This window comes from Spermophilus citellus (assembly GCF_964194105.1).
Source record: "Spermophilus citellus genome assembly, chromosome: 4".
NCBI lineage: Eukaryota > Metazoa > Chordata > Mammalia > Rodentia > Sciuridae > Spermophilus > Spermophilus citellus.
This window is the reverse complement of record NC_138185.1, coordinates 3482790-3496174: the sequence shown is the minus strand read 5'-3', so window position 1 is coordinate 3496174 and position 13385 is coordinate 3482790. Positions and strand designations below refer to the sequence as shown.

The window sequence follows — 13385 nt, the reverse complement described above, 5'->3', positions numbered from 1 at the left end:
ACTAACAGCAGGTGACCCTGAGCTATGGCCACAGGCGAGAATCAAAGTCTCACTCATTTGTTTTTTGACAAATGATAATTATGTAAATTCCATATTTTCGGGCTACAGTGTGGAGCTTCACAAGTGTTCGTTGTGGGATGGACAAATTCTGATGAACAAATCCGTCACCTCCAGAAATACGTTTTTGAGGTGAAGACATTCAGAATCTAAGTAAATTTGAAATGCTCAGCACAGTGTGGTTTGTTGTGTGTGCAGTAGACCATGAGGCTGTTCCTCCCAAATGAAAGCTCTACACCTCATCAGTGGCTCTCTTCGCTCTCCACCTCTCCTCCTCCCTCCCCCTCCTCCCTCCCCCTCCCTCTCTTCCCCCTTCTTCCAGGGAGTTAAACTTTTCCAGGTTCTCTAGAACCTAGAGACATCCCACACAGCCCGAGGCTCGTCTGTCTGTGCCTGGCTTATTTCACTTGGCGAGACGTCCTCAGGCTCACCCCTGCAGTCACAGATGACAGTTCCTTCCTTTTCAAGGCTGGGTGGCATCCCATTGTGTGTTCACCACACCATCCTCTCCGTCCACCCATGATGGACGTGGTAGTGCTGAGGATGGCGCTGGGAGGGGCACAGGAGAGCAGTAGCTTAGGCACAGGGGTCTCTGTTCCTTTGGTCATTCCCTGGGGACGGGATTGCTGGATCGCAGGATGGTGCTCCTGTTGGTTTTCTGAGAACCCCGCTCTGTTTCCCACGATGGGTTTGCTGCCTCTCGCTCCCGTCCGAGGCACACAAGGACCCCCTCCACACCCCGGAGCTCATCTTTTGGGAAGCAGCCATCCCAACAGGTGTGAGGGGACACTTCCTGTGGCTTCTCCTGCGTCTCCCGGTGTCACCTTACAACTCCCCTGGTTTGCGCATCTTGTTGGGGTTTGTGTCTGTCTGTCCATCCCCCTTTTCTATCGGGCCTTTATTTCTTGGTATTGTCTGGATTCGGTGTGTTTTGGAGGCCGGCCTCTATCAGATGGCTCTGCTCATGCCGTTCCCCACCTGTGGCGTCTTGGCTCTCTGGCCCCTGGCTGTGTCCAGGTTCTTGACAGTGCCATTTCATTTGTTTGTTTTTGTGCCTTTACTTTTGGGGTCACATATAAAAATGTTTCCCAGACACTGTGCGGCATTTCCCCTGTCTTCTCGTGGCTTCACAGTTCCGGGGCGTGTGCTGGGGCCTTCAGTCCCTTTCCCATCGACTTCTGTGGGTGCTGTGGGATGAGCCCCCCTCCTCCTGCAGCAGGTGCATATCCAGGTTTCCTGGATGGTGACTAAGAGGCCGTCCCCTCCCCTTTGTGCTCTCCCGTCAACTGACCTTGCCGGCTTGAGCTCACTCTGGCCAGTCCGGGTTCCCTGGCTGACCTGTCTGACGCAGCGCCCTTCTGTTGACCGCTCAGCTTTGCACGAGGGTTTGAAGTCGGCACTGTGATGCCTCCAGCTTGCTGCATTCCACTATCAGATGACCCCAAGTTTGGTACTTGGGGTCTTTTGTGGCTGCCTTTAGGATCGTTTTTTTCTATTTCTGTGAAAACAATATTGAAATTTGGATAGTGATGACACTGAGGACATTTTGGGTGCATGGACTCTGAAGGGATATTGATTCTTCCAACCCATGAACCCAGATTCCTTTCCATTGATTGAATCATCAACTACTTCTTTCATGACAGGTTTGTAGTTTTCATAGATTTTTCATTTCATGGTCCAATTTCACCCTCAGTGTTCTTTTTGCCATTGTGAGTGGAACTGGTTTCTCAATTCCTCTTTCAGGTGGTTTACTGCTAACATAAAGAAAGGCCCTGATGCTTGCTTGCTGACTTTGTGTCCTCAGACTTTGCAGGATCTTCTCGTGGGTGCTTAGTTGGCTGGTGCAGACCTTCCAGGTGGCTCTGTACCAGGTCACATCATCAGCAGGTGGCATCCTTCCTTCCCTGCCTGGATATGCTTCTTCTCTAGTTGCCCTGGACAGAACATCCAGCGCTCTCACGGAGCAGCGGGAGGGGGCTGCTTGTCCTTTTCCTGATCCTAGAGGGAAGCTCTTGGCCTTCCCCTCTGAGTGTGTTTGCGGTGGGCTCTTATTATGGTACATTCGTCCTGTGTCTAACTTGGCCACATAGAGAGTCCTCCATGAGCACCTGTCAACTGCTCAGCAGTCCTAAGAACGTTGTGTATAACCCTCAGGCCAGCTCTGTCGGGTCTGCAGAGTTCTCAGGTTGAAGCCCTAAACTCCATGGAGGCTGTTTGGGGAAGGCACTTCAGTCCTACTGGGGGAGACGGAGGCAGAGCAGAGGAATGGACAGAGTGGGGAGACGCAGGGAGTGGGTGATGGCCCTGGATGAATGCCTGGGAGAGCAGGTGCCGGGCCCCTGGCTGAGAGGAGGGACACAGAGGGACGGGGCAGAGCTGGTACTGGTCCCGGTGAGCTCAAGCCTGTCCAGCTTAGGGTCTTTCACAAGTGTTTACCTGTGCCTCCTCCATGCTCATGAGCATGAGCCACACCACATATGCAGAGGACAGTGGTCTAAGCGTCCCTCAGGTGAGCATGTCCTAGTGTGTTATGCTACTGTGATACACGAGGTCAGAGCCACAAGCTACTTTGTCTCCGTTGTCTCCTCTGCATCCCCTGCTTCTGGTGAACTGGGATGGCCAGACGGAAGGGGCAGTGGGTAGTGAGACATCCTGCATCTGGGTTGTCTGCGCTATTTGGATTCAGAGACAGGAATATCCTTCCACCGTTGTGATCCATCTTCTAAGTTAGTTCAGTGTTTCGCCAGCACCCTCCCTGTCTGAAAGCCTCCGCCCCTTTGCCCTGCTCCTGCCCATAGAATGGAGTCCACCTGGCATCTGGGAGACTCGCTGGGCCCTGAACTGCCACTCAGGGTTAGCTCCCATGGGTCCCCGCAGTGTGGTCTCCAGAAGGCCCTGAGGAAGGGATATAGTGATCTTCTCTTTAAGAATTACTTGGAGAACATGACAAGTCAACTGTGCCAATGTCACAAGGCCCTGCTGGGGAGGGTAGCAAGGGCAGCTTCTGGCCACCTGCTGTCTGTCTGCAGGATGAACGGCTGGCTGGGCAGGAAGCTGCCCTCAGGGCAGAAACCTCCCAGGACCTGCCAGGGCTGTCCTGAAGAATGACAACAGCATGGCCAGTGTGCTCGGCCTGGTGTTGACCCTGCTGGACAGCAGGCAGGTGCTCATGGAGGGCCTCTGCAGGTGACAGGAGCTTATGGAGGCCTGTAGGAGGTGACTGACTGGTGCTCATGGAAGGCCTGTAGCACTTAGTAGGTGCTCATGGAGGGCCTACAGCGGGTGACAGGTGCTCATGGAGGGCCTAGAGCAGGTGACAGGTGCTCATGGAGGGCCTACAGCGGGTGACAGGTGCTCATGGAGGGCCTACAGCGGGTGACAGGTGCTCACGGAGGGCCTAGAGCGGGTGACAGGTGCTCACGGAGGGCCTAGAGCGGGTGACAGGTGCTATGGAGGGCCTACAGCGGGTGACAGGTGCTCATGGAGGGCCTACAGCGGGTGACAGGTGCTCATGGAGGGCCTAGAGCGGGTGACAGGTGCTCTGGAGGGCCTAGAGTGGGTGACAGGTGCTCATGGAGGGCCTACAGCGGGTGACAGGTGCTCTGGAGGGCCTACAGCGGGTGACAGGTGCTCTGGAGGGCCTAGAGCGGGTGACAGGTGCTCTGGAGATCTCTGCACCGTCAACTGGTGGTAAGTCCTCTCTATAAACCAACTGGTATTTATTTAAGGACCCAGATGTGGTGTTTCTGGAGCAACACTGTCCGGCACAATCAGGAGAAGGTGAGGGTCCTCAGAAGCATGGACGGGTCCACCCTGTCCACATTGATTAATCTGAGCATCCGCTGTGTGCCTGGCCCTTCTGGGGGCCTGGGGGCAGAGTGAGATCAAGACAACGAGGTTCTTACCTGTCCTGGAGCCCGGTTTCGTGGACAGTGCAGGTCCCAGGCAGGCCCGCCAGCTAGTGGAGTGCACGCAGACTGGGGTGTGTGTAGTGATGCACATCCTTGTTGATGGGCAGTGACAGGCAGCCACATAGGCTAATCAGATGTGTGACCCCAGGAGGTGACACGGAAGGCAGCTAGCTGTGCTGTGCAGAAAACATTCTAGGAAGGGGAACCTCAGGTACCAAGACCGGGCAGGTGGGGGCACGCTCCAGGAGCAGAGAGGGAGCTCCTGCAGAGAGCAGGTGAGGAAGGGGGTGCGGGGCTGGGGAAGGGCGGGGAGAACGTGTCCTGGACCACAGCAAGAGGGCCAGCCCCTGCTCTCACTGAGACAGGAAGGCTGAACAGAGGGGATGTGAGAAGGTCACTTCAAAAGAAGATCTTACTGCTCCTTGGTAGGGTCCCTGTTTTATGCAGCTCTCTTGAGGTGTCAGTGGCACCTAGAAGACCGCACACACCCAAAAGTCAGCACAATGAGGTCTGTAGCGCTTAGTAGGTGCCATCACCACAGTTAAGAGGCTTATCTATCGTCCCCCCAATTTCCCTGTGGTTGTCCCTGCAGCTTCTACATGCCGTCTTCTCCATCCCCAGGCTGCAGGGTACGAGCTTTCTATGACACGGACCTGCCTGTGCTTTCCAGAATGTGTATAAATATGTGACCCTGTCGGCTTCCTCTCCTGTTAAGTGCTCTGAGATCTGTCTGTGTCGCAGCAGAGCTGACCCTTCCCTCTGTGGCTAAGTCCTACCCTGGACCTGTTACCCGTGAACAGAGACTGGGCGGTTCCTAGCCATCACAGTCGGCCCCTGGATCTTGGAGGACGGAGGCCGGCCCTGCCTAGGAGTGGAAAGGCCGGATCATGAGGCAGGTGTTTAACTTTTTAAGGCCTTGAATGTCCTTTTCCAGGTGGCCCTGGCCTCTCGCTTTCTCAGCAGCTGTGCCCCGGAGTCCCCTTCCTCCAGGTCCCTCACCCTAGGGCACCTTGAGTGGTTTTACTCGCGTGTGCACAGTGATTCACGAGGAGGAGCATCGCTTCATGTGCTTATTTCCCACTGGATCTTCTTTGGTGAAATGTCTATTCAAATATTTTGTCCACTTTTTCAAAATGAGCTTGTTTGTTTTCTTATGTTCTGAGAGTTTCTTTAAAAGATTCCAGATACAAGTCCATTATCAGATACGTGCTTGGCCAACATCTATCCCAGTGTGTGGGTTGCTCTTTAATACTGCGGCCTTTGAGGAGCAGAGTTACTATCATGGTGAAGTCTAATCTATCCATTCATTCCTCATGGCTCATGCTTTGGGTTGTGGATCTTGGAAATCTTTGCCAAGCCCAAGGTCCCAAAGGTTTTCTTCTCACCCACAGCTTCGTATCTTGTTTTGCATTTGCATCTATGATTCATTTGCATTCATTATTGTGTAGGGTCTGAGTTAGGAATCAAAACTTACCTCACAAAGGAATATGCTATTGCCTGAGATGTTTGTTGGAAAGAAATAGAAATACACTTTCTTCATTGAAATATTTTGCACCTTTGTCAAAAATTGATTGTTGGTACTTGTGTGACTCAATTCCGGACCTTTCTATTTGGTTCTGTGGAGCAGTTGTTTATCTGTACTCCAACATCCCTGCCTTGCTTACTGTAGCTTTATACTATGTTTTAAACCAAATAGCGTTAATTCTCCATTTTTACCTTTTTAAAAAGTGGTTTTGACTAATTCATGTCCTTTGTACTTCCATATGAATTTTAGAATCAGTTTATCAGTTTACACACACACATACACGCACACCACACCACACCCTGTTGGGATTTGATTGGGATTATGTTGAATTTAGGATGAATCTGGGGGAGAACTGTCCCCTGAATGACGTTAGGAACCTGGTACGTCCTTTCATTTATTTGAGTCATTTAACACTTCCTCAGCAAATGCTTCATAGTTTTTAATGCACAAGAATCTCACATCTGTTGTCAGGAACTGCTGGGTATTTCCTGTGTGGGGGCTAGTTATCTATCATTTTTACTCCAGTTGATTGTCTTGCTGATGTGGAATACAGCTGACTCTCACCTGACTGCACCTGCTCCCTCTCTGAGCTCACTCACCCTTCCGGCAGTGTTCTTGTGGATCCGTGGCTGTTCAACATAAAGGACCACGTATTGGTGAATAAAGCCAACTTTGTTTCCTCTTTTGCTGTGCGGACCTGCTGTGTCCTGTTCCTGCTCCCTGCCCTGCCTGGGACCTCCCAGAGCCGAGCTGGAAGGCCCTGTCCTGAGGTGGTCTCAGTGGGGGGTTCTCCCCCAGCCCCATCAGTAGCCTGTGGTTTGCAGAGGGCCTTGCCTGGCTGAGGACGTCTCTGGTTTTCTCTTTTTATTGTTGTCTGTTGTGGGTCTTCTCATTTGTTTGCAGGGTAGTGGTGGCACGACGTCGTCACATGCTTTCCTCTTGTCTAGGAAGGTGACCTGTGGCTTCCTTTTTTGAGCTTGTCAGTGTTTTCTGAATGATGAACCCATCTTGCCTTCCTGGGTGAAAAACCCGTTTGGTCACAATGACTTCCGTTTTTATAAATTATGGGATTTGATTTGCTAAGTTTTGGTTTAAAAATTTGTGCCAGGGTCCTTAGGAGATGGTATATTTTTCTGGTTTGGCTTTCAAAGTAACTTCTGGCTTTCCAGGATGACCTGTGGAGTATTTCTTTCTTTTTGATCATCTGGAATTATTTGTAGAATATTAGTTTATTAGTTTTATTTATTTCTTCAATGTTTTGTAGAAATCACTGCTTCATTGCTCTGGGGCTCCAGGGTGTGTGTGGGGGGGAGGAGGGTTGAACTGAAACTGTTTACTAGACAGAGGTCTGTGCTGGTTATGGAGCTCCCCGACCGAGTTTTGGCAGCCTGTGTCTTTTCCGTTTGTTCATCTAATCTGAATGGTCAAACATATTGGCATAAAGTGGCTTGAGGTAGTTCCTGGTAGCTTTTTAGTATCGCAGAATCCGCTGATGTCGCTCCAGCTCCTGTGCCGGCCACCCCTCTCCCTCCTGATCAGCCTGTCCAGGGTGTTGTCAGTCTGTCAATCTTCTCAGAGAACCAGGCTTGGTGTCCACCACCTTGTTGCTTTTCTGGTCTTGATTCGTTGGTCTCTGCTCTGATCATCCTCATTTCTCGCCTCTACCCATGCAGTTGACTTTGTTCTTCTTTTTTGAGTTTCTGAAGATGCACGCTGCAGTCATGATCTGAGACGCTTGTCATATAGGCGTTCAGTGCTGTAAATGTCCCCTGGGGCACCATGTGAGTACACTGTGTGTTCATTTGCTTCAGAATAATTTCTTATTTCCTCTTTGATTTCTTCTTGGAACGATGCATTTTTTTGCAAATTTTGAAATTTAGTTTCCAAATATTTGAGTATTTTTCCAGAGAGCTGGATTCCACTCTAGTCACAGGACCCGAGTCCCTGGAGATTTGTTGAGACTTGTTTATGCTCCAGAGCAGGGTCTGCCTATGTCTTGTGTACACCCCTGACATGAACCTGTGGCCTTCTGTTGGTGGAGCGTCGGGAGCATGGATGAGCCCGGCAGGGGATGGTGTCTTATTCCCTGTCCACAAATGTTCTGTCCGCTTTCCTGTGCTGATTTAGACGGGGGCTTTGGCGTCTCCAGCTCTAACCATGGGTTTACATATTCTCAGTTCTATGGGTTTTTTGTATGTGCATTTTGAAGCTTTCAGGAGGTTCGCCCGTTCTGAGAGTCTTGTGCCCTCCGGGGGATGTTACCTCATGCTATGAGGTGGCCTTTCCTCGGGCTCTTCCTCACCTGTGGCACACCACTTCCACTTCCTCTGACCAGTGTGCGGATGGTGAGTCTTTCCCTTTCGTGTCTATGGCTGAAGTGCGTGTGCTGCCAGCACCAGGTAGCCTGGTCCTGCTTACCACCCTGAGGTTCCTGGCCTTTAATCGGGGTGTCCAGAATACTTACATTTCATGCCGTTGGTCTGAATCTGTTTGCTGCATGGGATCCTCACTCCTCTCTGCTCTCTCCGCCCCCTTCTGGATGGGTGATCTTGGCCTTTCCATTTTGCCGCCTCCGTTGGCTTTCAACCATTACCGGGTTTTGCTGTCTGGTGCTGTTTGCTGTGTTTGTCGTGTGCACCTCTGTTATCACTGAGCCTCTTCAGCCAGGGACGGGCCTCTGCCCAGTGGCCTCATGCTGCACCCGTCTCCCCTATAGCCTCTGTCCTGGGGCTGTCATCCACTGGACCTGGACACTCTGAGCCCTGGGCTGTATTGATGAGCAGTTCTCTTACAGAATGAGATAAGATGTCACATGCTGACACTGTGGTCACCTGGTTTGTGACTCTGTCCTTCGCTCAGATTACGTTCCCATCTGTGTCGTCTCCTTCTGCCCTGACTTCTGTCATTTCTCCCAGTACCCTTCTGCAGGTGATTAGAGCTTTCTATGTGCACAAGGATGTTTGTTTTGCCTTCATGTTGACAGACATTTTGCCGAGCAAGGAGCCCTCAGGTTTCCTCCCCCAGCACTTTGAGCGTGTGGCCCGTGTCTCCTCCTGGCACTGTGCCTGAGTGACCTTCTCCCCACAGCTGGCTCTGACGGCGGTGGCCTCCGCACCGTTGTCTTTGTCATGTCTGAGGGTCACAGAGCTCCTTCCTGCCGCTGTGCAGGTGTGATAATTCTTGACTGTCTCACACTGTGACTCGCTTGAGTTCCGTGGCTGTTGGACACTTTCTTATCCCTATAAATATTCTTGAGTTTTATTCTGGGAAGCAGCTGAGTTACGGGGAAGCAGTCTAACTCATCCAGGTCTGGCTTTTAAGATCCTTAGATAGAAGCAGAGCTCGGCCAGGGTTAATCACACCCTCCTGCTGCCCTGGTCACGCTGTCCAAGGGAGCCAGCAAAGGGAATGGAGACATGTCACTGAAGTGAGAGGGCTCCGGGCTCTGCCCTGGGAGACGAGAGAAGAGCCTTCGGGAGACAGCATCCATGATGGGGTGATCTCGGGCAGCTGGGGTCTGCGATTCTCCGTGATGTTCTTGGCCTTCCTGGGGTGGGTAATGGGAGCTGACGTGTCCAGGGCTGGACACTGTGTCCTGCTCGTGGTGGTGTGGAGTGTGGAAGGCGAGGCGGGGCCCCGGCCACGACGGCTTCCTTGCTTTGGGGCTGCTGCGGTACCTGGGGCGAAGGCGCCAGCCTTGTGCTTTCCCAAGATGCAGCCCGTGTCCTTGGATGAGCGACCCTGTGTTGCTGCACCCCCTTCGATTGATTTCCAAAGCTTTGAAAATGTCGATCCTGATAATTTTTATTAAGTCATCGTTCTCTTGTTGCTTTCATGTGGAGCATGCCCTGTTTTCACTGATATCATTGACACTTATGTAATTTCTCAAAAAGAGTGTCACAGGTGTGCAAGTAATACGATCAACCCTGGCTCTCCTAGGCCAATCTGTAATAAAACAGCGCATGTTTGCAGAACTGGACGCATACACATGGCGCCCCTCGTGTGTACTGTGGCTTATTACAGTTTGCCTTCCTCCGGGTTCCGCTGGCTTTCCTTGCCCTCAGCCACACGCGCACCCAGGGTTTCCCTTCTCACGGGAGCATCACTCTCAGATGGAGCAGATGTTCCAAGACCTAGAGGCGCCCTCTTGTGGACGTTCAGGTTACGTTTAATCTCTTACTCTACCTACTTCCACGTCCTCTTATGTGCTTTTTATGCACTTGCCCCATTTATTTTGGGAGGCCGGCTCCTGGGAGTGGGGTTTCCGGGTCTCAGGACATGGAGAGGAAAGGGTGCACGTGGGGAGAAGGTCTGGCCTCATTTCTGAGCTGTTCCTTCCTGCTCCTGGTTAGACACGGCGCTCCTTCAGGGAGGTTGGGTAGAAGGATCAAAGTCACCAAAAGTCCTGCAGCTATTTTTCTGGAAATCTCCTTTTTATGGCTTTTAAGTTTTTAGTAAAATCTGGTAACTTCTTGGTGAACATCTGGTGGCCTGCAGGTTCCTCATGAAGATGGTGCAGAAGGTCTGGATGTGGCCCTGCTGTGTGCCCTCCTCATAGCTCCAGAGGCTGGAGGAATAGCGGGTGGTAATGCTGGCCACTGCACAGAGGCTCCTGGGGTGGGCCCCCACTCACCTCTGGGTGTCGCCAGAGAAAGGCTCTTCTGCCCATTAAGAACAAATACAATGGAAGTTTGTGACAAGACGTTTGTGTGGCCTTACAGACTCGCTTTTTCAAAAGCTAAAATGATTAAACCGCGTTCAGTGGTTTCCTGGCTCAGCACTCTGCGGTTCATGGAAAATGGCCGCCTTCCCCTTGCCGGGTATCGGACCCTCGGCATCCATGAAGGACTTGTCCCAAGACCTTGGAGACGAAATGAAAAACCCCTGACTCCTTCAGACTCCTCATGGCTCTATAAGTAGGTCATTTATAAACTATCAAAACACCTGTGCCAGCCAGATGCTCGTCCAGCTGTGACGCCGCATGGTGGCCTACCTCCCAGTCCCTTCCAGGATGCAGGGAGAGCGGGCTGTCGCTGAATTCAAAGCCCAGGGGAGGAGACAGCTGATGAACTGGCCAAGAAGAAGATGTCAGTTGAGGAAGGGACAAGGCAGGCTGTGTGATGGGGACTGAGACTCCAGCCACACGGCACTGTTCTGAAGGAGGCCAACCTTGGATGGCCTGGGCGGAGCTGGGGTAGGCAGAGGGTAGGAGACTATGGACCCTGGAGGTGGGACCTGCTAGGAGGACAAGGCTCACGTGGTCAGAAGGGGGTGGGCAGGCAGGCAGGAGGCCACTGCCATACTGGGGACCGGGCGATGGCTGCCATGGAGGCTGTTGCTGTGTGACTTACAGCCCAAACTTAGACATCTTTGAAAACAAAAAACGTGGGTGCTGCAGGTACCAACCAGGGCTGTCCCTGTGAGCCTAGATGCAGGCTCCCCGACCTATGGAGCGTGTGCCCTAGTGGGGGCTGGTGAACTGGCTTGGTGGCATTAGGCCCCTGAGCTGCCCACCGTTCCCCTGAAGGCCCCCGGGCTGGCACACTGGGTCCTTCCAGCTCCCTCCCTCTCTCCGCTCCGGACCCCCTCCTCCCGCAGGCCTGTTACACCAGCACTCCTCTGAGACCTGTTTTCTTTGTTCCCTTATCTCCCTGTCCCCTGATGGGTCTCTTAGGAACCCTGCCCAGGAAATGCAAGAAGGAGCTGCTGGCGGTGAAGCTGAGGAACCGGCCAAGCAAGCAGGAGTTGGAGGACAGGAACATTTTCCCCAGGAGGACGGACGAGGAAAGGCAGGAAATTCGGCAGCAGATTGAAATGAAACTCTCCAAGTAAGTGGCAGCAGGCGGACGGGGTGGAGGCTGGTCACAGCCTCAAGGTCTCTGAAATCCTGCCTCCCCTTGGCGCTGGGGGTCTGTGCCATGTCCTCACACCTCGGCACTGGCTGGCTAGCTCTGCTGCGGGGGCTGCCCTGTACCTCCCAGGAGGCTGAGCAGCATTCTGGCCTCTGCTCCTTCCCATGGCAGTAAAACCATCCCAGAGTTTTCCCCAGCCCCCTGCAGGGGAAGCATTCCTGTGGTGGACAGCCGGCCGGCGGAGGTGAGCGTCACAGTCAGGAGGGACTGGCCAGGATGTGCCTTGCACAGGCTCTGGTGGGGGCAGTTCCCATTCACCTCCCACCGTTTTCCTATGAGAATGAGGTTGTCTGGCCTGATACTGCCAGAGCCTCTGAGTTTTCCAAGAAAAACTGTACCCACACATGCACACCTGCGCATACATACACACGTGTGTATACACACACACACACACACACATTGTGGAGGAGGGTGTGTTTGCCGGGTCAGTCTATGGCCCAGAGCCATGAATAAGCACCTTCTGTACCTCCCCACCTAGCCCCGACTCCCGGTGGAGATGACTGTGCTAAGGGGCTGAGCAGTGGGCTACTGCATGCTGGTGGCTGAATGTTCTGGAAGGCAAAGTGGCCATAAATTAGGGGTGGGACTGTGAAATGTGGTGGCTTTCAAGAGCCGGCTGCCTCCCAGGTTGCTTTCCCTGTGCCAGAGCCACTGGGGCCAGGACACCCAGAGCTTGCTCCCTATCCCAGTCCCAGCTGTGGCTACTGCCTGAGGTCAGCCCAGAGTGGCCCAGTGAGCATTACCCAACACAGGAAAACTGGGCTCTTCTAGCAGATTAGGGCTTAAGGTGGGCCCCCATGGCAGCCCCAGTTGTCTTGTGTCTCTGGGCCAAGGAAGCACCTAGGGAGCTCCTGCTGCAGTCCTGGTGCGCAGCACCCTCCTCTCCCTCTTCCCCTCCTATACACAGCTGGACGCCCCCAGTCCACCCTTCCCTCTTCCAACCCAGAGTTGGCTCCTTGCAGGGGGAGACAGGCTGTCAGAACTGCTCAGGTGGTGACTCCATCTCTGCTCCCTGGACCTCCCCTCAGCGCTGGTGCCCCATGCGCCTCTGGCCTGGGTTTCTCAGCTGTGCAGCAGGGGTGATGCCAGCCTCCTTGCTCCCTGCAGAGGAGGCTGCTCAGTGTGGCCCAGGCCTGCTGCAGGTGCTGGGGGCTGAGGCAGGGTGGGCTCTGGAAGCCACAGACCCTGGTTTGCACTGATGAGCAGGACATGTTGGCGAGTACCCGCCCGGCTGTGAGGTGCGTGCTGGCTCTCTCAAAGCCCCTGAGAGCTCGTGGGAGATCCTGAGAACCCACTGTGCTACCCTGAGTGCTGCCGTGCCTAGTAAACCCTGGTGGCCGCTGCTGCTGCAGCCCTAGAGACCTGGAGCCCAGCCTCCAGCCCCTTTGCTGCCCTGCCCTAAGCTCCGGGGCTGTGATGGCCTGGGGCCCAGATCCAGGTCAAGGAATCCAAGGTGGCCATGGCTCTGGGTCAAGGAGCTTTGAAAGTTTGAGGTGCAGGACTTGAGTGTCCTTGGTGAATGCTTCACTCTGGAGAGGCTGGAGAGGCTGGGCAACCCCTGGCCTCCTTAGCCTGCTGAGAGTGAGGTTGTCCAGCCCCCGTGACATGGTGTGGGGAGGGACATTGTGTCACCAGGCCATTGGAAGCTGCTGCACCGCTTCCCTCCCCAGAGTGCCCAGGGGCTGCTGCTGCCGCCTTGGGGTTCCTTTCTGCCCCGCAGTGGTGGGACTGGGGGCCTGGGCTTTGGCTTTCCATCTCTCTGGCCCCTCTTGAGCTGGGACATTTTTCCTCATGCTTCTCCTCCTCCTCCTCCTGAACTTGGCCTGAAGTTCTCAAGTCATCCCAGCAGCTCATGGTCAGCGGGGCTGCGCTGCTCATTGGGCCCCAGTTCCTCAGGTGCAGGGTCCTCCTCCCTGAGTGTGGCCTGCACTGGGGCCACTGGGGCCACAGCAGGGTGAGATGGAGATGCATGAGTGCTCC

At 53.7% G+C, this 13385-nt stretch overlaps 1 protein-coding gene across 2 annotated transcripts in view; it reads left to right on the top strand.

Annotated features, from left to right (window-relative positions):
* Positions 1-13385, top strand: part of PHACTR3 (phosphatase and actin regulator 3) — a 185321-nt gene that overhangs the window by 148695 nt on the left and 23241 nt on the right. For both annotated transcript variants that reach the window (XM_081293307.1, XM_081293306.1), the window contains one exon: positions 11168-11321. In XM_081293307.1, coding sequence (XP_081149433.1) covers positions 11168-11321 — 154 coding nt within the window. The remainder of the gene's footprint in view (positions 1-11167; positions 11322-13385) is intronic.